This window comes from Prionailurus viverrinus, chromosome A3 (assembly GCF_022837055.1).
Source record: "Prionailurus viverrinus isolate Anna chromosome A3, UM_Priviv_1.0, whole genome shotgun sequence".
In the NCBI taxonomy this organism is placed as follows: Eukaryota; Metazoa; Chordata; class Mammalia; order Carnivora; family Felidae; genus Prionailurus; species Prionailurus viverrinus.
The window spans coordinates 80,337,115-80,359,283 of record NC_062563.1 but is presented as its reverse complement, the minus strand read 5'-3'; the positions used below and the strand labels follow the sequence as shown (position 1 = coordinate 80,359,283).

Genomic DNA, 22,169 nt, shown 5'->3' with positions numbered 1-22,169 from the left:
ACTCAGCTTGTGTAGATCAAGGAATGGCTTAATGGTGAATAGTGTTAAAGGAGCTAATCAAGAGGACATGATACTAGTTGACCCATGAGCTGGACCTGGAATATGAGAGTCTCCTCACCCACTCCCCTGTCCTTGGAATGTACATTCTGCCAGTTCCCACAGAGGGAGCTATTCCAAGGACACAGTCTATAGAGAGTAAGGTGTTGTTCAGACCATCTAGATGGTATATGTGACTGAGCCCAATTAAGGCCTCTATATAAACTTTAAATTATTCATGCAGAGATCTGCTTATCTTGCAGTCATCCAAGACAAGCCTCATAAGTAAGTTCCCTTGCTTATTAAAACTGCCACCTACCAGTTTTGAGTGGTCTGCCTTTTTATTCAGTCTCTCCTGCCCTCCATGTATGGGACCTGGTCTAAGATTTCACCCAGGAAGCTCCAAAGGCTGCAAACCAACAAAAAGCCAGACATGTTGCAGGGGAAACAGCATGTTCCTATATATGGAGACATGAAACAGAGTGGTGTTTTGAGGTACACTATGAACCCCATAGTGCAACAATAGGGTTCAAGATATTCTACGCCAAAATATGGAACTTTGGCATATTGAATATTTGAAGAAACGTGAGAAACAAAACTTGGAAATAACAGGTACAGGAAGGACTCCCTGATCTCCCCCCTTCTCTTGTGAAGCAGGTCAGAAGACTCTCATGTGAGAGTTGCCCTCTCTATACCCAGAGCATTATTATCTCCAAAGAGGGAGGGATGCCAAGGAGACTCTGAACAAACAGGTTTGCTGAGTTTTCCCAATTTACAACCCTTAGCTCATACCTTTTTGTAGTATCACATTTTTTTCCCACAACTTTCCATTCTTCATCAAATCTAGCATAAAAATACTCAGGTTTAACCACTTCTTCAGGTCTTCATTTCCTTATCAAGATTCCATGCCACATGAAACTTATATTAAATAAATGTGTATGCTTTTCTCTTGTTAATCTATCTTTTGTTACAGAGCCCCAGCCAACGAGCTAGAAGGGCAGAAGGAAAAAGATATTTTTCCTCTTCTAGAGTAACAAGAGTAGAATGAGGAACCTATGGGAATAAATCTGGAAAGATAAACAGCCTGTGTCACAGAGATGGAAAGTTTACACATAATGCTGACTTTTATACTTGGTCATTGAGGATAACTGAACAGTTGTAAGCAAAGGAGTAATAGGAAGATCAGATTTGCCGGGTTTTTTTTTAATGTTTATTTATTTATTTTTGAGAGAGAAAGAGAGAGACAGAATCCCAAGCAGGCTCCATGCTGTCAGCACAGAGCCCAACACAGACTCGAACTCACAAACCATGAGATCATGACCTGAGCTGAGGTCAAGAGTCAGACACTCAACCCACTAAGTCACCCAAGCATCCCCAGATTTGCATTTTTAAAAGATTCCTCTATGTGGCAGTGTGGCAAATAAATTGAAGGAGCAAGGAAGGCCAAGGCTACAGTATCACAGTAAGCAAATAGATGTTGATATGGGTCTGATCTAAGGCAGTGACACTTAGGATAGAGAATATAAGAAAGATTCTTGATTCAAAGAAGGTAAAATTTGTAGGCTTTGGATGAGGGAAGAGAGGAAAAAATGAAAGGAATGATTCCCAGTTTCTGATTTAGGTGACTGAGTTGTAGATGATGGTCTGGAGCATACAGGGGCTCAATTTATTCATGTGCTAATCCTCCACATAGCTTGTGTATCCTTATGTCCTTCAATGAGCTTTATGAATCAAGTGGCACCTGGGTGGTTCAGTCAGTTGAGTGTCTGATTCTTGATTTTACTCAGGTCATGATCCCAGGGTCATGGGATCCATACTGTGAATGGAACCTGCTTAAGATTCCCTCTCTCTCTCCCACTGCCCCTATCCCCTACTGGCCTTCTCCTCTCTCTTAAATAAATAAATAAATAAATAAATAAATAAATAAATAAATAAATAAATAAGTTAGTTAGTTAGGGGGCACCTGGGTGTCTCAGTTGATTGAGCATACAACTTTTGGTTTTGGCTCAGGTCATGATCCCAGGGTGGTGGGATCAGGCTCCACACTGAGCATTGAGCCTTCTTGAGATTCTCTCTCTTTCCTTCTGCCCCTCTCCCCTGCTCATGCTCTCTCTCTCTCTCAAATAAAAAATAAAAGAAAAAATTTAAATGAGTTGTGTGAATCAAAATAACTATCATAGCAAGCATTTGAAATGAGATTGCCACAGAATAAAACTCTCATTCTGCATTTTGAAATATTTTAATTCAGGAGTGTCTGGGTGGCTCAGTCAGTTAAGTGTCTGACTCTTGATTTGGGCTCAGGTCATGATCTCACAGTTTGTAAGTCTGGGCCCCACATCAGGCTCTGCACTGACAGCATGGAGCTTGCTCGGGATTCTCATTCTCCCTCTCTCTCTCTCTCTTTTTTTAGTTTTTTAATGTTTATTTATTATTTTTGAAGGAGAGAGAGAGCAAGGGAGGGGAGGGGCAGAGAAAGAGGAAGACACAGAATCCAAAGCAGGCTCCAGGCTCCGAGCTCTGAGCTCCCAGCACAGAGCCCGACCTCACAAATGGTTCCCATCATGTCCCCATCACCATTTCAACAAATACCAACACATTGCCTATCTTGTTCCAACTCTATTCTCATTTACTTCCCCCTTACTATTTTGAAAAATCCCAGATATAACTCTTTATTGGTAAATATTTCAGTATACTTCTCTAAAAGAGACACTTAAAAAACCCACAATTATTCCACATAAGGATATAACTTTCTTAGTAGTTGTTAAATATAAATCCATATTCAAACTTCTGTCTCACAAACTTCATATTTTTTAACTGAGTATTTAAGTATTGACTAGCCAGCAAGCAACAATTAGTTTTCTTCTCCTTTGCACTAGTTTATTACTGAGACCATGGTTAAGCCCTATTTTACTAAGCCATATTGCTTGTATCATATTTTTAATTTTTTAAGTTTATTTACTTATTTAAGCATTCATTGCACCCAACACGCAGCTCGAACTCAGAACCCCCAGATCAAGTGCCACACACTCCCCTGACTGAGCCATCCTTGTGCCCCCTTCTTTATTTATCTGAAGTCTCTTTTAATCTATACATTCCCCTTCCATCTTCATGGTTACTTTCTTTTCTTGCAATTTATTTGCAGGTCATTTTTCCTAAAGAGTTTCCCACATTCTATATTTTATTGATTGTATCCTCATGGTATCATTTTTAAAAACTATATTCTGGGGCACCTGGTTGGCTCAGTTGGTTGAGCTACCAACTCTTGATTTCATCTCAGATCACGATCTCATGGTTCATGAGATCAAGCCCTGCATCAGGCTCTGTGCTGACAGTGAGGAGCCTCTTGGGATTCTCTCTCTCCCTCTCTCTCTTTGCCTCCCTCGTGCTCTTTCTCTCTCTCTCAAATAAATAAACTTTAAAAAAAATAAAAATAAAAACTATATTCTATCCTTGTATGTTCTATTAACCTGTAAATTAGAAATTAGATCTAGGGAGGTGTCTGGGTGGCTCAGTCAGTTAAATGTCTGACTCTGGATTTTGGCTCAGGGCATGATCTCACAGTTCCTGAGTTCGAGTCCTGCATCGGGCTTACTGCTGTCGGAGCAGAGTGGGCTTCAAATCCTCTGTCCCCCTAGCTCTCTGCCCCTCCCCCACCTGTTGTCTCCCTCTCTCTCTCTCAAAAATAAATAAAACATGAAAAAAATTATTAAAAAAATTTTAAAGAAAGAAATTAGATCTAGGAACTTGATTAGATTCAGGTTCAATTTTTTTTCCAATGGGAAGTACCGTTTTGTGTTGTGCCCGACATCTTGATGCCCAAAACAACAATCATTTATTTTTCCCACAAATTTGCAGTATTTATAGCTCTTGATAATACCACAACAGTTAAACATTAGTTCATTCCTATTTTTAAACAGAAAATCTGGTTTACTTACAACAGGTCATGAAGCTTCTAAGTTTGCCAGGCACCCCCTTTTGGTTTTTCCTCTTCCCTTTTCAGACAGGGATTTTTTTCACTGGGAAGCTTACAAAGTGATAAAAATGTGAACTAGAAATCCTTCAGGAAAAATTAGGAAAATCAAAGTATATTTAAGGACAACAGGCCTGTGCTTCATGTAATGTTGTAAGGTAAACAAAAAAAAAGTTTGATGCGAGCAATATGGCTGAGGAAAATAGGGCTTAATTGTGGTCTCAATAACATAAACTAATGCAAGGGAGAAGAAAAATAGATAATACATAATAACTATTGTTTTCACACCAAAGTTTTTACCATTGTCTTTTGTGTGGAAAGAGGGAATATATACACATCCTTCCCTCCTTTTCCAACCCCTGCCAGTGCCTCGCTCAGTCTTGTTACTAGGGGCTTAGCAAGTGGTTCAGTATCCATCCTAGAGAAGACAATCCTCATCTGGATGATTGGCTAAGTGTTACTATTTTACAAAATCTACTTTACAAATCATTAAAGAATCTCCATAAGGCTATCACTATTGTCAACATTCTCACACTTTGTGTCTGCTTGGATCTGATAGGATTTTTTTCAATATTTTCATCCTTCACTATTAACAATGCTTTGCATAGGATACAAACGTTTGCATATATTAATACTTACTGTAATCCAATTCTAATTAGGAATTAATGTACATCAACACTTTTAAGCAATCAAATCTTCAGCATTGATCTATTGTGTAAGTCTGGGGTAGGGGGGAGGTAAGTAATTCCAAATTGTTACAGAAAAAGAAAAAAATATATTTATAACTTGAAAACTTCAGCATAATCAAAGCAATTGTCTTACTCATGGAGACTGTCCCAAAAAGCTAGTAATGGCATCTTCCAAATTCTGCTCTGTCCATTACAGCTAATAGGTCTACTCCTTACACTAATAAAATTGGTAGAGTTTAACCCTTTAGAGATCATGTAATTCAATCCTATTATACAGCTGAGGAAAATGAGACCCAGAAAACAAATGACTTGCCTAAGATCACGTAACCAATTAGTAGCAGAGTAGAAGAACTCAAGGCCAGGATTTTAGATCCCCAAATTTATGCTATTTCCATCATCACACAACAGTTGTCTCAACAAGTAATCATAGGACATTTATGGCTACATAGAAAAAGCCTGGTTTGTTTTTTTTTGTTTTTTTTTTTTTTTAGTTTATTTTGAGAGAGACAGACAGCACAAATGGGGGAGGGGCAGAGAGAGAGAGAGACAGAGAGAGAGAGAGAGAGAGAGAGAGAGAGAGAGAGAGAATCCCAAGCAGGCTCCACAGTCAGCACAGAGCCAGATGCCATGCCGGGCTTGAACACACTACCGGTGAGATCATGACCAGAGCTGAAATCAAGAGTGGGGGGCTTAACCTACTGAACTACCTGGGTGCCCTTAAGTCTGGTCCTTTTAAAAGAGAAGTCAGCATCAAAAGCATACAGCTCAGAGAGCACCCAGGAAGACTTATCTTCTAGTGCTAATTTCCTGAATGCGTGTGATCACAGAATTAAATACTACTCTGGAACCTATCCCAAGCAACCGCCACTTTATGGAAGGTTAATAATCACTCGTGAATAAACATTGAATGAACTTCACCTACATGAACTTCCATAATAAAACACAATGGTCATAGAAGCCCAACAGTTTAGTTCTTTTTTTTTTTTTAATATTTTATTTATTTCTGAGACAGAGAGAGACAGAGCATGAATGGGGGAGGGTCAGAGAGAGAGAGAGAGGGAGACACAGAATCCGAAGCAGGCTCCAGGCCCTGAGCTGTCAGCACAGAGCCCGACGCGGGGCTTGAACTCACGGACCGTGAGATCATGACCCGAGCCGAAGTCGGACGCTTAACCGACTGAGCCACCCAGACGCCCCCCAACAGTTTAGTTCTTGACGGGGGAAGTCAGTAGCTCTGCATGGGAACACGGTTTCAATCTATTTACAGGTACCCCTTGGGCTTCGGTTCTTTGTTTTGGTTCCCTTATCTACTAAAAAAAAAAAAAAAAAAAAAAAGATAATGGCCCTCACTTCATAGAATTATCGTATTGTGAAGGTTAATGAGATAAAATGTGTAAAGCGTTTAGCAATGCACCTAGCACATAACTGAACTAAATGATCGTAATTAAAATTCTTAGGCTCCCTGTGAGTGGCTCATATTACGTGTAAGAAACTAGTACACAACGAGAAGGTTATACTAGACAAGGACTGCTGGTTTGGCAGGCAATCATAGCTTCAAAACGTGTAAGATTCCCTGGGATTTAATGACGGTACACTTAATCTCTACCACTCAATACAAATCAATAGGCGACAACACTTCAAGCATATGAAAACAGATACCCATTCTAAATCTCTCTCTTCCGACTCTATCTCAAAATGAACAAAACCGAATATTCATATATTTCAAAATGAATAAAATACAAGACTAAGCGACCCAGCAAAAAAGGGCTCAGTCCCGCCCTTTCAGGAGTAACCAGGGAGACCACAACACCTCGCAGACGCTTCTAGTTTGAGTTAACGGAAGGGACCTTACAGGCGAGCACAGAGCCACCGGCGACGTGGGTGCCCAACACCTGCCTTTAAAATCACGGGATGATCGGTCGGCCTCGCAAGGGTCCTCCGCCACCATGCCTCCACCCCCAGGGCCCGGGGCCAACACTCCTTGTAAACCCCCAGCTCCCTGCCGCAGCTGCCTCAACAGGCGCGCGGCGGGCAGCCTGCTACGTCACCTCGGCGCCGCGCCACTTGGCAGGCCCCCTTCTCCACGTCCTCCCCCCCCCCCCCCACTCGCCGCTTTCTGGAAGGTTCGTGAAGGCGGTGGGCGCGTTCCGTTAATCTGCGGCCGTCCGGAATCCGGCTCCATCCGTCCTCCCCAAGCCCACGCAGACCCAGCCGACCTTGCCATGCCGGAGAACGTGGCTCCCCGGAGCGGGGCGCCCGCCGGGGCTGCGGGCGGCCGCAACAAAAGCGCCTATCAGGACCGTGACAAGCCGGCCCAGATCCGCTTCAGCAACATCTCCGCGGCCAAAGGTATCGCTCCCAGGGTCTGACCTGCGGCCGTGCGGGGTCGAGTTCTGTCTGCACTGTCATTCTGATCTTGGGTTGCCAAGGCACATTTTCTGTTCCTTGAGATGATCTCGTCTTTCCAGTGATAGATGGAAAGATCCCTCTTTGGAGGGATCTGTGCTGTTTTTTGCCGGTAATTCCCAGTGCCTAGTATGGAGACCTTTGGACTGGCCCCATCCTGGGTCTCAGACGCCCATAAGTTTTCATCCTCGGTCCCTCATCACACTCCAGTAGAAAGCAGCCGAGGCCCGCACGTGCGGCTGCAGTCCTTTGGGATCTGACACAAGAGCCCTGTCGCTTATCTGCTTATTGGTTCCATTGGTAGAATGTTGTTTGCATAATCCATTTTAGTTTTCTTGCCCTTGTAAAAGTACCATTTAAGTAAGCTCTTGGCGTAACTAATGAAACGAATTGAGAACTTAGTGCTTATATTGGGGCGGGGACCTTTGTATTACGCTGTGGGAAAGACTTATCCGTCCTGTTTGGGAATATGGAAAGATCTAGGCTGTGCTTTTATGTTCTCCCTGTATGTGCAACGAAACACAAACAAGTCTAGAAACATGGACAGTTTGTTGGTGTTTCGTTTTATAGAATATTTTGGTGTATGGTAGAAATGAAGACCTGAGTTACAATTCTCTCGGTGGCTTTGTGACCTTCGACCTCTAGCCAGGGTTTTCTCCCCCGTAAAATTGAGGCTTTTTTTTTTAGAGTTGTGAGAATTAAGAATAGTCGAGTTGAGATAGAAGAATCTGGAAGGAAAAATGAGAACAAAGGCTTAGAGATGTTACCCAATGTGTATTGAATATTGAAACACAGTGAGCATTCCATCACGGCATAAAGTGCATGAAGAAGCGAGAGGTGAGATTGGAAGGGTAAAATGGGGCCAATCTCGAAAGGTCGGTGAGAAGAGGCCACATGAATTATCTGTGAACCTGACCTTGAAGAGAACTCAGAACAGAGAGTACTAGTCTTTCCAAGTCAGACAAAACTCAACAAATTTGATCGAGGAAAGTTGCTTTAGTTAGGTGCATTTTCGGTTTAATTCAGGGAGCCAGTTTTTTATTTAGATGTTATCCAAAAAATGCCCCCCCACCCACCCAGATTGGTTGATAGTGTGAAAAAAAAGTCTAGTATTATTCAGCATGAGTCATTTAACAGACTGTACTGTGTGCCACACAGTATGTTAAACATCTGACAGTTTTAGAAATGTAAGCAGTCTAAAAAAAATCTTTTATTTTTTTGGATAATGTGTGTGTTATCTGAATTTTCGCAGGTGAATGTCAGAGCCTTTTTTTTTTTTTTTTTTGCCTTTTTTAAACACCCCCAGCGTGGGGCTTGAACCCGCTACTCTGAGATGAAAGTCACATAGTCTCCATACGGAGCCAGCCAGGTGTCCTGAATGTGAGGGCATTCTTAAAGTGAATTGGTCTGCTTCTAGAATCATGGCCATGTGGGTACACTACAGTAGCCTGAAAGCATAATATTGACTGGATAATTAGGAACAGCAGCCTAAAATTACAAAATAAAATTTTAAATTATAGCAAATATTTTCTCTAAAGATCTTTATCATTCACACAATAAAGGAGGAAGTATTATGCTGGTTGTGGCGTATACAATTATTAGGTCACAATCTCAGCCTTGTGTATATGGGGTGAGGTGGTATGTGAGGAAGGGGAAGGCCTAATTATTTGTCTTAGGCTTGTCAAAGAAAAGAGGATTTGACTTGACTGTTCATCACATCTAGTTTTTCTTAGAAAATAGTAAATGGACTATTAAAACAAACATTCTTAGGGACAAATAATAAGTAACTTTGGAACAGTAGACTGTATATCCAGACATATTTCAAGTATCCACTTTTTTTTTTTTTTTTTAATTTTTTTTTCAACATTTTTATTTATTTTTGGGACAGAGAGAGACAGAGCATGAACGGGGGAGGGGCAGAGAGAGAGGGAGACACAGAATCGGAAACAGGCTCCAGGCTCCGAGCCATCAGCCCAGAGCCTGACGCGGGGCTCGAACTCCCAGACCGTGAGATCGTGACCTGGCTGAAGTCGGACGCCTAACCGACTGCGCCACCCAGGCGCCCCTCCACTTTTTTTTTTAAACGTTTATTTATTTTTGAGACAGAGACAGAGCATGAACGGGGGAGGGTCAGAGAGAGGGAGACACAGAATCCGAAACAGGCTCCAGGCTCTGAGCTGTCAGCACAGAGTCCGATGCGGGGCTCGAACTCACGGACCGTGAGATCATGACCTGAGCCGAAGTCGGCCGCTTAACCGACTGAGCCACCCAGGCGCCCCAGATATATTTCATAATGTATTGATGATGACTGAAAGCTGGGGTTTTTGTTTGGGTTTTTGTTTGGGTTAAGATTTGGGCTCTTTGTTTGTCTTGGTTTATTTGGTGGCAGGGTTGGAAGGTGTCCAAAAGGTATTTTACTGTAGGCCATATATATATACTGGCGTCACGTTAGCGGACAAAACTCTTTGCCCTCAGAAATTACTGTCTATAGGTAGGAGAGACAGAATAGACAAATAAATGGAATTATATAGCATATTAGGAAGTCTTAAGGAATGGAGAAAATACAGTCTTCATTCAGACTACGTTGTACTTATTTTGATATTTAGAGAAAGATTAGGTAAATCCTTAAAATGTGTTCTGCCATAGGTAGGGCACAAAGTTATTTACAGGGACTTGTACCAACAAAAGGTGAAATGTCATACAATTAAAGGAATTACTGTTTCCAGTAGATTATTATTAGACAATGAATTTTCTTTAGTGGACACAGTATAAACAGTTGTATACCATATCCTAATAAGGACAGAATGATCATTTGAAAGGAGAAATACTTCGTGGGTTTTTTTGTTTCATTTTGTCTTAAGAGCCTTGATTTCTTCCTTCTGTTTACAGCTGTTGCTGATGCTATTAGAACAAGCCTTGGACCTAAAGGAATGGATAAAATGGTAAAAACTTGAACTGTTTGTTACATATTGAGTGCTATTGTCCACACTGCAAAATCTCAATAGAGGGTTAGGATGTGCTGCTTAAAAAATAAAAAGTATTAGAAAGGTACTTTGAAAGTTTAGAAGAATAAAAGATTGCTTTGGAATGAGTAGGACTTAACTATAATTCATATTTTATTTGACGCTTTTAACATTGAAAGTGTGTCCGCCAGAGTAGTTCTCTGTTGTTTTGTTACATGGAAAGTACAGTAAGGCAATAGCTATGAGCGCTTGAGTTCAGTGTTTTCTTATTGGTAAATAACTGTGACCCTCTATGGGTCTGTAGAATTTCACTTGTTCTTCCAGCAAGAGAATACAGCTAAGTTGAGAATACCAAGAAATAAGTTACTATTTCAACTGTGAGAAGTGTGTACATTATGTTCTTGATGCTATCTTTTTTGGAGATCCATAGTGTCATTTGTTACTATGGATATGAACCCAGGAATAATAGTAATTATATCCAGTGTCTAGATTCCTTCACTTCGAACAAACAAAAATAGCTAGAGTAAAGCCAAGTATTGCACTTGTAAAGTTAAGCTGTTGCTGTATATTCTTAAATCAGTATACTAACATAAGGGAAGAGAATTTAAAATTAAGCACAGTTGTAAGCTCTGCAAACATAAATTAACTTCTCTACTAAGAAGTTTTAAAGTTAGAGCTTTAGGGTGTCATAGTGCCGGGTAAAGAAAACAAAATTTTTGAAGTACAGTGTTTTCAAAAAACAAAACTTTCCAGATTCAAGATGGAAAAGGCGATGTGACCATTACAAATGATGGTGCCACCATTCTGAAACAAATGCAGGTGTTACATCCAGCAGCCAGAATGGTAAGTATAATTTTGGATGAGTGGGTTTTTTAAGTGTATTGCTTGATATTTATAAAGAGTTAAATTTGTTTCTTTGATCACATTGTATTTAAGCATTGTGAATTTACTTTGTTTAGGTTAAGCAGGCATGTTTTTAGGATGCATTGTGTGCCTAGCATTGTGCTCTTCAGTGCAAGGTTGTAATAAAACATGAATCTCCTTGTCCACAGGAGTGTGCCAGGTAGTTGAGGAAAAAGGAGATAAAAACATGAAATGCCGTGAATTATTAGCTCAGTGGGTGTTAGTTGGAAGGGAGCAATGTAATCTTGATTGTGTGCAAAATAAATCACATGTCTAAACTTTACACTGGTGTTTATTAGAAATAATTACCAATTCAGCTAAGTGTGATGATGATTCCAGTGTCAAGTGAGAAAAGAAAAGAAATTTCATCAAAAAGTTACGTTTAATTATGTAAAGTTGACTTTTGAAGTGAATCAGATTCTACTTACACAGAGTCATTTCAGATGAGCTTCCAGAGGACTCCAAACTGACACTTGTGCCATCTAGAATGCTGCATTTTTTTTAGCTTCCAACTCTACAACATTATTTATGCTTTCTGACAGGAATTTTTTTAATAGCTGGGGAGAAAAAATTGACAACCCATAGTCTGAACCAGAAATCATAATACAGCTTCTTATAGAGAGTATACCTAAGCAGAATTTTTTGTGTCACAAATATATCAATCATTTTAAAATGAAACCCAAGAAGTCAAAAATTTTGTTGAATCTTAGAGTGTTGATAACAGTAGTCAAGTTGTTTGTGACACTGATCAGAAGGCCATTCGTTTTATATTTCAGTTAGATGTTATTGGGTCCTCACATTTCTCATTGAGCAACTTAGCATGTTCTGTTTCCTTAGCTGGTGGAGCTATCTAAGGCGCAAGATATAGAAGCAGGAGATGGCACCACATCGGTGGTCATCATTGCTGGCTCTCTCTTAGATTCCTGTACCAAGCTTCTTCAGAAAGGTAGGTAGGACTTGGGACATGTTTTATTCCTAAATAAAGGCCAAAAAATACTAAGTAATAGGAGATATGATAGTTGATTTGGAATAACGAATCTTATTATTAGGAATTTTTAGGTTAAATTTTGCTTGGTTTATCATATGAATAAGATTTTTTTTTTCTTTTTTCTTTCTTATTTTTTTTTTTAAACCAAGCTTTATTTTGAATGAAACTTGATAGAATTTTGCTTTTCTAAAATAAGCTGTGGTGGTGTTATTAATCTTAGGCTCTAAATGAGAATGGTGATTTGGGAGAGATTGTATAGGTTCTTCTGCTGATAAATAGTGCTTAATCATAGTAGTGACTCTCCAGTCACTTATTCTACTTAGAATTGTGATGTTTTGAAAAGTATATAATTTGGCTTCAGTCTTAAAGTATCATGAGTGCAGCATTGATCTGTTCCAAATTAAATGGAAATAAATTATTAGCCATAATAGCAGCTAACGTTGTTCAGACTATTTTGTTTATAACTGAAGCCTCAGTTTATTTTTTTTTTAATTTTTTTTTTGTTTTGTTTATTTATTTTTGAGAGACAGAGCACAAGCAGGGGAGGAGCAGAGAGAGAGGGAGACAGACTCTGAAACAGGCTCCAGGCTCTGAGCTGTCAGCACAGAGCCTGACGTGAGGCTCGAACTCCTAAGCCGTGAGGCCATGACCTGAGCCGAAGTCAGATGCTTAACTGACTGAGCCACTCAGGCGCCCCATGAAGCCTCAGTTTCGATAATTTAAAAAATATGTCTGCTTTGGGGCGCCTCGGTGGCTCTGTCAGTTAAGCATCCAACTCTTGATTTCAACTCATGTCATGATCTCATGGTTTGTGAGATCAAGCCCCACATCAGGCTCTGCTGATAGCATGGAGCCTGCTTGGGATTCTCTCTTGCTCTCTCTGCCCCTCCCCTGCTTACACGTGCTCTTGTGCTCTCTTTATCTCTCTTCACTCTCTCTCAAAATAAACTTTCAAAAAATTTTTTAAATTATGACTGCTTTGAAATTATGAGTGGAAAGTTTCTGTTTTTAACATGTGCCATATATGTAGTTCATGTGTTATAATAACGAAATTTTAACAAACAGGGATTCATCCGACCATCATTTCTGAGTCATTCCAGAAGGCTTTGGAAAAGGGTATTGAAATCTTGACTGACATGTCTAGACCTGTGGAACTGAGTGACAGAGAAACTTTATTAAATAGTGCTACCACTTCATTGAACTCAAAGGTGAGTCCAGTACTAAGAGATCATTGCAAAATCACATTTTAAAGTTTAAGAATTGCAACTCTTACATTGTGATTTTTGATGTTAAACAGTTCATAAATGTTAGGTCTGGAGTGTCTAGATAACTGAAGTAATTTGTACAACTAAATTAGTTAAAGTCAAATTTCCTCCTTCAAAGCTTTCAAATAAATTGTATCCCCATTTTACATATGGGGAAATAGATGTAGTGAAGTTAAGTAACTAACCCAAGACCTATCAGTAAGAGGTAGGTTGAGGGGCACCTGAATGGCTCAGTCAGGTAAGTGTCCGAGTTCAGCTTTGGTCATGATTGTTGAGTTTGAGCCCCCAAATCAGGCTCTCTGCTGTCAGCACAGAGCCTGTTTTGGATCCTCTGTCCTCCTCTGTTTCTGCACCTCCCCCGCTCATGCTCTCTCTCCTAAATAAGTAAAAAATAAGGGGTGAGTTGAGATTGGAACCCAGGACAGGTTTGCCCATCCATAGTCCCTCTTAACTAATAATCAATGCTGCTTTTTTTAGTTTTCAAATTTAAAGCATTGATTTTTTTTTTTTTTTTTTAATTAATGTTTGTTTATTTTTGACAGAGAGAGCATGAGTGGGGGAGGGGCAGAGAGAGGGAGACACAGAATCCAAAGTAGGCTTCAGGCTCTGAGCTGTCAGCACAGAGCCCTATGCGGGGCTCGAACTTACAGACCGTGAGATCATGATCTGAGCTGAAGTCAGACGCTCAACCAACTGAGCCACCCAGGCGCCCCAAGCATTTATTTTTTTTCTAAGAATTTCTTGTGCATTTAATGTTAATTGTTTTCTGTCACATTCTCTTCATCCCTCCTGTGTTTTCCCCTTTTTTTCATCAGCTTTATATCAATACATTCATTTTATTTCAGTGTTATATGGGGAGCTAGTGTTAGTCACATACATGATACTGTTAAATGTCCACAGTTGTAACAATAGTGTGGTTACAGGCATTGGTCATAGAGTCTAGAATACTTGGATTTAGTGCTGGGTTCATCACTAAACTAAGCTGTGTGACTCTTCAAATTTCCTCATCTGAAGATTGAATGAGTATATAAATGATAAGGGCTAAGATCATTTTAGATAAGAATTGTCTGCATAAAGTTAACTTGGTTTTTGGATTTCCTATAGAATTATTAGTAATTCAGACAGTCTGTTTACTAAATTAATAAAACAGGAAAGCAAGCAGACATTTTGTGCCCTTGGTGACTGACAACGTGAGTGGACAAGACAGTTTGTATGGAATGTTGTCTTCATGTTCCCACTCTTCCTTTGCAACCCAAGAAAAGTGGTTAAGATTACTTCTTGAATATCTTTGTCATTAAAGAACTAGGATTTTTTTCTGTTGTGAAGTTGATTTTATTATTATTTTTTTAATTCTAGGTTGTCTCTCAGTATTCAAGTCTGCTTTCTCCAATGAGTGTAAATGCAGTGATGAAAGTGATTGACCCAGCCACCGCTACTAGTGTGGATCTGAGAGACATTAAAATAGTTAAGAAACTTGGGTAAGCATGTCTAATTTTAACTTTAGTAAAAATAAGGGGTACCTCAGTGGCTCACTTGGTTAAGCCTCTGTCTCTTGATTTTGACTCAGATCATGATCTCATGGTTCATGAGTTCAAGCCTATGTTGAGGACATCAGCACAGAGCCTGGTTGGGATTCCCCTGTCTCCCTCTCTCTCTGCTCCTCCCTCAGTTGCTTTCAAAAATAAATAAGCTTTTTAAAGAAAAATTAATTTTAAGAACTTGTATTAATATGGGAATCTCAAGAGTTTGTTTATATCCTTTTACGATGGCAAGGCAGTAGTGTGATCAGAGTTCAGGAATAGGGCACTAATAAATGATTCATGTTTTATTCGACTGATGATTTTTAATCTGTTAGTGATCTATTTTTTTAATAGTTATTTCTCCCAGATTTTATTTGGCTCACTGTATTTTTTTTAATGTTTGTTTATTTTGAGAGAGGGAGTGGGGGAGAGGCAGAGAGAAAATCCCAGGCAAGCTCCATGTTCAGCATGGAGCCTGACATGGGTCCTCGATCTCATGACTGTGAAATCATGACCTGATACCACATCAAGAGTCCGTCGCTCAACCAACTGAGCCACCCAGGCGTGCCCTGATCGGCAATCTGTTAAACTTAACAGATTTCCACCTGTTAACTGTCGTCTTCTTGTTTTCTTTTCTCTTAGTGGCACAATTGATGACTGTGAGCTGGTAGAAGGGCTGGTACTTACTCAAAAGGTGGCAAATTCTGGCATAACCAGAGTTGAAAAGGCTAAGATTGGGCTTATTCAGTTTTGCTTATCTGCTCCCAAAACTGATGTAAGTAAGAGCCAAATGCAATTGGTTCCTTGTTCACGTGTTTCGACTTTTTAATAGCTCAGATTTTTGTTTGTTAATACAAAAACAGAAAATACACTAGTAATAAAAACCATAGGTTTCAAAAGAATTTGTGAGATTGAGGTGCCTGGGTGGCTCAATCGATTAAGCATCCAACTTCAGCTCAGGTCAAGATCTTGCGGTTCTTGAGTTTGAGCCCTGAATCAGGCTTTGCTATCAGCGCAGAGCCCATTTTGGATCCTCTGTTTCTCCCCCACTCTCCTTCTCTCACAAAAATAAAATACTAAAAAAAAAAAAAGAATTAGTGAAATTGAGACAAAAGTAGAAATTGTTGATGACAGACATGACAAATCTGTAGCTTCAATTGACTGTCATTGAACTAAGCGTTGACTTCATAGATAAGGCAAATAGCAATAGAGGCTATGTATGAAATAGGTTATGGAAAAGTTACAGTGTAAGTAGAATTTCTAAATTCTTTCTGGTTTCTGAGAAACCTCCACCCACCCTATAGCAACAGACAGATCTTTTGTCCTACATTAGCACAAATGAAACTAAACCAGGTTACTGTTTATACTCTAAAGAAATGTTTTTAAAGGTGTTTTCATATCTTTTAGTCATAAGTGCTGTTTCCAAAAGTGGGTGGTTGAGCTTGTCACTTCGCTCAGGTTTGTTTTCTTTACAGTGTATTGCATTACACATTTTTAGTCCTGTGTTTCCCAAAAGTTTAACCCATAGAAAAATTAATTTTGTTTTATACACCACTGATTAACAAGATTTGTCCCTGGTACCTCCTTTCAGCATGCCAGTTTTGTTTGTGTTTGTTTGTTTTAACAAGCCATAGAGTTAAAAGGACGCAACTGAAATTATTTCAGGAACGCATATATCTGTATGAAGAAAATTGACATATTCAGGAAATAGGATAATCATTTCACAGTTACCAAAAATGTACTTGCAAAAAATATAAGACAGCAAGGTGTATAGATAAAAGTTAAAGACCTGAGTTAATGTTGGTTAATGACCTGAGTTAATGTTGGTCTTCCTAGGTCTTTTCTGGGGTGACAGTATGATATCTTACTTGGTATGATTTTGGTTGAATATACATGATACATGATATTTGCATTAAAAGTTTGTCTTTCTCACTAAAAAAAAATTAAAGGCAAAAAAAAAAAAACCTCTTATAAGGCAATTTATTAATATGTTATTCTTTTTCTCAACAGATGGATAATCAAATAGTAGTTTCTGACTATGTCCAGATGGACCGAGTGCTGCGAGAGGAGAGAGCCTATATTCTAAATTTAGTGAAGCAAATTAAAAAAACAGGATGTAATGTCCTTCTCATACAGAAGTCTATTCTGAGGTGTGGGGCTATTTCTTTTGTTCACTTTTTTATTTTTTTAATGTTTATTTTTGAGAGAAAGTGTGTGAGAAGGAGAGGTGCAGAGAGAGACAGAGGATCCAAAGCAGGCTCCATGCTGATGGCAGCACAAGGTGGGGGCTCAGACTCACAAACCATGAGATCATGACCTGAGCTGAAGTCCAGGACTCAAAACGACTGAGCAACCCAGGCGACCCTCTTTTGTTCACTTTTTAATGACATTTATTTTTGATCCCTTATAGCAATTGTTTAAGAAACATTTCAGGGGCGCCTGGGTGGCACAGTCGGTTAAGCGTCCGACTTCAGCCAGGTCACGATCTCGCGGTCCGTGAGTTCGAGCCCCGCGTCGGGCTCTGGGCTGATGGCTCAGAGCCTGGAGCCTGTTTCCCATTCTGTGTCTCCCTCTCTCTCTGCCCCTCGCCTGTTCATGCTCTGTCTCTCTCTGTCCCAAAAATAAATAAACGTTGAAAAAAAAAAATTTTTTTTTAAAAAAGAAACATTTCAAAGTGAGTAAACCACTGGAAATCTAGGATGAAACTGCATTGGTGGGACAGCACTGTATTCTGATCATTCTCTAAAGTAGGTTCTCTTCCCATTGTGATGATTTAAATATGTGGGATATACAGTTGACCCTTGAACAACTTAGGTTTGAATTGTGTGGGTCCACTTATATATGGATTTTTTTTTTTTTTTTTTTATTACAGTGCTGTCAGGTGTATTTTCCTCATGGCTTTTTAAAGTTTAAGTAATCTTGGGCGCCTGGGTGGCTCAGTCGGTTAGGCATCCGACTTCAGCTCAGGTCATGATCTCACAGTTCATGGGTTTGAGCCCCGTGTCTGGCTCTGACAGCTCAGAGCCTGTAGCCAGCTTTGGATTCTGTGTCTCATTCTCTGCCCCTTCCTCGCTTGTGCTCTTTCTCAAAAATAAACAAACATTTAAAAAAAATTTTTTTTTAAATTAAAGTTTCATTTAAGTAATCTCTACACCCGATGTGGGGCTCAAACTCATGACCCTGAGATCAAGAGTTGCATGTTCTTCTGACTGAGCCAGGCAGGCACCTCTCCTCATTGTTTTCTTAACATTTTCTTTCCTCTATTTTTATCATAAGAATAGGGGTGCCTGGATGGCTTAGTCAATTTGGCATCGGACTCTTGATTTCAGCCTGGGTTGTGAGCTTACAGTTCATGGGTTTGAGCTCCACATTGGGCTCTGTGCTAACAGGGCAGAGCCTGCTTAGGATTCTCTCTGTTCTCTTTATCCCTCTCCTTGCTTGCACGCGCTCTCTCTCTCTCAGATATTTAAAAAGAATACAACATATGCTACGTGTAACATGCAAAATATCGATTAAGTGTTTATGTTATTCATAAGGCTCTGATCTTTGGGTTATAAGTAGTTAAGTTTGGGGGAAGTCAGGGCATCTGGGTGGCTCATTCAGTTGAGTGTCTGACTCTTGATTTTGGCTCAGGTCATGATTCCAGGGTTGAGATCAAGCCCTGCATCAGGCTCTGCGCTGAGTGTGGAGCCTGCTTGAGGTTGTCCCTCCCTCCCTCTACCTGCCCCCCCTCCCCTTCTCCTGTGTGCTCTCTCTAAAAAAGGGCAGGAGGAGTCAAAAGTTGTATGCAAATTTCGGGGGGTGTCTGGGAAGCGTAGTCGATTAAGTGTCCAACTCTTGCTATCAACTCAGGTCATGATCTCATAGTTCATTAGTTTGAGCCCTGCATCATGCTCCGTGCTGACAGTGCAGAGTCTGCTTGGTATTCTCCCTGCCCCTACACAGTCCCCCCCCCACCCCAATAAATAAATAAGCTTTAAAAAATCTTTTAAAAAAATGACAAAAAGCAGTTGAATGGCAAAGTGGTTTTTATTTTAATCTAGCATTGATATAATCCCTGATTTGTATTTCAGAGATGCTCTTAGTGATCTTGCATTACATTTCCTGAACAAAATGAAGATTATGGTGGTTAAGGATATTGAAAGAGAAGACATTGAATTCATTTGTAAGGTAAAATATTCCTAGCATCTGTGTGAAAATACTGTCTTAATCAAATGTCTTAATTTGTGGATTTGATTTTTTTTTCCCAGACAATTGGAACCAAGCCAGTTGCTCATATTGACCAGTTCACTGCCGACATGCTGGGATCAGCTGAGTTAGCTGAGGAGGTCAATTTAAATGGTTCTGGCAAACTGCTCAAGGTAACAGTATTATAATAAAGCTTTTTATCTATCTGGATTTTTTGTTTTCACCCTTATTTCAAATACCTAATTTGGAGTTTGTTTACTAAAGATTACAGGCTGTGCAAGCCCTGGAAAAACAGTTACAATTGTTGTTCGTGGCTCTAACAAATTGGTGATTGAAGAAGCTGAGCGTTCCATTCATGATGCTCTATGTGTTATTCGCTGTTTAGTGAAGAAGAGGTAATAGAAGTTACTGAGTAATATTTTGAGCATTAAATTTCTTTACTTTGACTTTTTAAAGTATAAATAGTAAGTTATTAAGAATAACTTTCTGTTGGATAAAATAAGCTAAAAATGTATTTGTGAATTTCAGAGCTCTTATTGCAGGAGGTGGTGCTCCAGAGATAGAATTGGCCCTACGGTTAACTGAATATTCACGAACATTGAGTGGCATGGAATCCTACTGCGTTCGTGCTTTTGCAGATGCTATGGAAGTCATTCCATCTACACTAGCTGAAAATGCTGGCTTGAATCCCATTTCTACAGTAACAGAACTAAGAAACCGCCATGCCCAAGGAGAAAAAACTACTGGCATTAATGTCCGAAAGGTAATAATTTAGTCTCTTAATTATTGCAGAAAATGTTGATTAAAATGTTAAAAGCTTCATAATCATCTATTGAATGAAAAGCATTCTAATGAAAAGTAATCTTGGATTTTGGGGCACCTGGCTGGCTTAGAAGAGAACGTGACTCTTGATCTCTGAATCGTAAGTTTGAGCCCCACATTGGGTGTAGAGATTACTTTTTAAAAAAATAATCTTGGATTTAAGTATGAGATCTGCATGTTAATTAGTTTAGGCCATTGAGTAAGAATGAAGATGATGCCTTAACTGAAAAGTATCAATTATTTGGTACTTATGGATTGTGTGACTGTTAGTGAATTAATTGGCCTGTGTTTCACTTTCCTCAGTTGTAAAAACAAAGACAGTTAATAGTTTCTTCAAAAGCCTGTTGTGAAGATTGAACGTATTACCAACTAGAAAGCTTTTACTAAGTTGCCTAGCATAAACACTATGTAAATGTTAACCATTGCTGCCGTTGTGGCCAGCAGCCAAGTATGGTTGTATAGGGTAAATACAACAGTAATAATTTCCCTTTTTATATTAATGTCTCCTTTTATTGAAGAGACAAATTAATATATAATGGAAAAACAACTGTGAAGATCCAAGGTAATATTTTCGGAATGATACAAAACTCCAAAGGAAGGGCACTGCCTGGTTAGGGGAAACTTCATGAAGACACAACTTTGATTGGTAGGGAATGAGATTTTAGGTGGAAAAGCAAATGGTTTACAGGTGAAAGGGACCAGGAAGTGACTCATTTTGTCTTGTGGGTTATATGTTGGTGATACACTGGAATTTAACTTTGGGAAGCTTAGATAAGAGCTAGAATATGCCTTTGAGTATTGGGGCAGGTATGTGGGAGGGGGGTTGTTTTCCAATAGTTGGGAGCTACTGATTTTTTTTTTTTTTTTTTTTTAAGTCAAGAAGCTAAGATGATGTAAAAGTATTTTAAGGGGGAAAGACTGGAGGCACGGTGGCCTGCTATGGCCATTGTAAATTAATGCAGTAATCCTGAGAGAAAGGGGACCGAGATAGTGGCAATAACAATTTAAAAGTAGGGTTTAAGAGAGATGTAAAGGAAGAGCAGACCAGATTTGGCCAGATTAGGATTAGGATTCAGGGATGGTTTAAACATTAAAGATCTTACAGTTTTTAATTAGTATGATTAATTTTTGCCCAGATAATAGGAGTTATTTTGGGATTAGGATTGGGGGGATCTAGCATTAATTTAGTTTTTCCAAGTTTTAGTTAAATACAACCTACAATACGGAGAAGAGCTTAGTAGGGAATATTTTACTTTTGACTAGGGCAAGGGAAAATGAGGTTTAAAAGGCCTTATTAAGTCAAACTTGTAACAGTGTAGTTGGTGATGTAAGTAATAAGTACACTAAAAGCAATCTGTGCTATTTGGCAGGGTGGTATTTCCAACATTTTGGAGGAGTTGGTTGTCCAGCCTCTGTTGGTTTCAGTCAGTGCACTGACTCTAGCAACTGAAACTGTCCGGAGCATTCTGAAAATTGATGATGTGGTAAGTATAAATAGATTGTGGATTTCCCTATAAGGTCAAAAAGGCATATTTTTAAAAGAGTTTTGGGAGGGGAGCAGGGTGGTAAATGATACTTTGTTGGTCCTCAGGTGGTAACAGTTCATACTTTTACAGTCTTTTCTCACTTGTAAAAATAGGAGTGATTTGGTAATTGCCCTAAACCAGTGTTAAAATTTTATCATTACAAGTTGTGGAACTCCGGTTTTTTTCTTGTCAGGTAAACACTCGGTAATCAAGTAACACTGGCCAACTGGCACCATCACAGCCACTAACAGTGTGTCTGGAGTGGAAGATCTCCTTGCTGTTTGGAAGATTGTTTTCCTCTACAAATTCCCAGGCCTGGTCTTCCAGTTGGCACTTGCTTGAAATTGTATTGACATAATTGAATTAAAGTATTAAATGTTTGGTTTCAAAAGGCAGATTAATTTATCGTCCCTTTTACCCCCAATAGTCTTACTTCGGATATTCTTGACCTGTATAAGAAGAGAAAATGAATTCACATTCACTTATGGATTCGTTTAGGTCTCAATCCTGGGTACTTGAAGTTTGTTTGTTTTAAACAAGTATTGAGAATTTTAAATGGCCCAGTATGCTCATCACCCTGATAAATCCCCATTTACACAAAAATATCAAAGCCCTGTATATGCTGTTTTAAAAGATAACAGTGTAAGAAGATACAAAGTGAAAAATGAAAAGTCCCTTTAGCCTATCCTAATCCCTTCCTCCAAGAATATAACCATTATTGTGAAAATTGGGATTTCTTTTACAAATAAAACTATATGCATATATGTATCAAATCTTATTTATACATAGGGGTTCATAATGTCATTTCTTCAGTGGTTTACAGTATCTTTATTGCCTCTGTCCTGATCCAAGCATCATCTCTTGCCATGAGCCATGTAAAATCTCCGAATTAA

The 22,169-nt window shown here is 39.3% G+C and overlaps 1 protein-coding gene across 1 annotated transcript; it reads left to right on the top strand.

Annotated features, from left to right (window-relative positions):
• Positions 1-6,787: 6,787 nt before the first annotated feature.
• CCT4 (chaperonin containing TCP1 subunit 4) lies at positions 6,788-21,667 on the top strand. The gene is made up of 14 exons (XM_047852477.1): positions 6,788-7,044; positions 9,991-10,043; positions 10,818-10,907; positions 11,805-11,913; positions 13,021-13,163; positions 14,577-14,698; positions 15,383-15,515; positions 16,751-16,890; positions 18,814-18,910; positions 18,991-19,101; positions 19,193-19,323; positions 19,457-19,691; positions 21,121-21,234; positions 21,470-21,667. The coding sequence occupies exons 1-14, from the start codon at positions 6,918-6,920 to the stop codon at positions 21,482-21,484; spliced, it is 1,620 nt and encodes a 539-aa protein (XP_047708433.1). The 5' UTR covers positions 6,788-6,917; the 3' UTR covers positions 21,485-21,667.
• The last annotated feature ends 502 nt before the right edge of the window (positions 21,668-22,169 follow it).

Bases quoted from the DNA above. Each gene is read 5' to 3' on its own strand.
- CCT4 (XM_047852477.1), top strand. From the start codon at position 6,918: ATGCCGGAGAACGTGGCTCCCCGGAGCGGGGCGCCCGCCGGGGCTGCG. The intron at 14,699-15,382 runs GTAAGCATGTCT...CTTTTCTCTTAG, and splicing joins AAAATAGTTAAGAAACTTGG to TGGCACAATTGATGACTGTG. The intron at 19,692-21,120 runs GTAATAATTTAG...GCTATTTGGCAG, and splicing joins CTGGCATTAATGTCCGAAAG to GGTGGTATTTCCAACATTTT.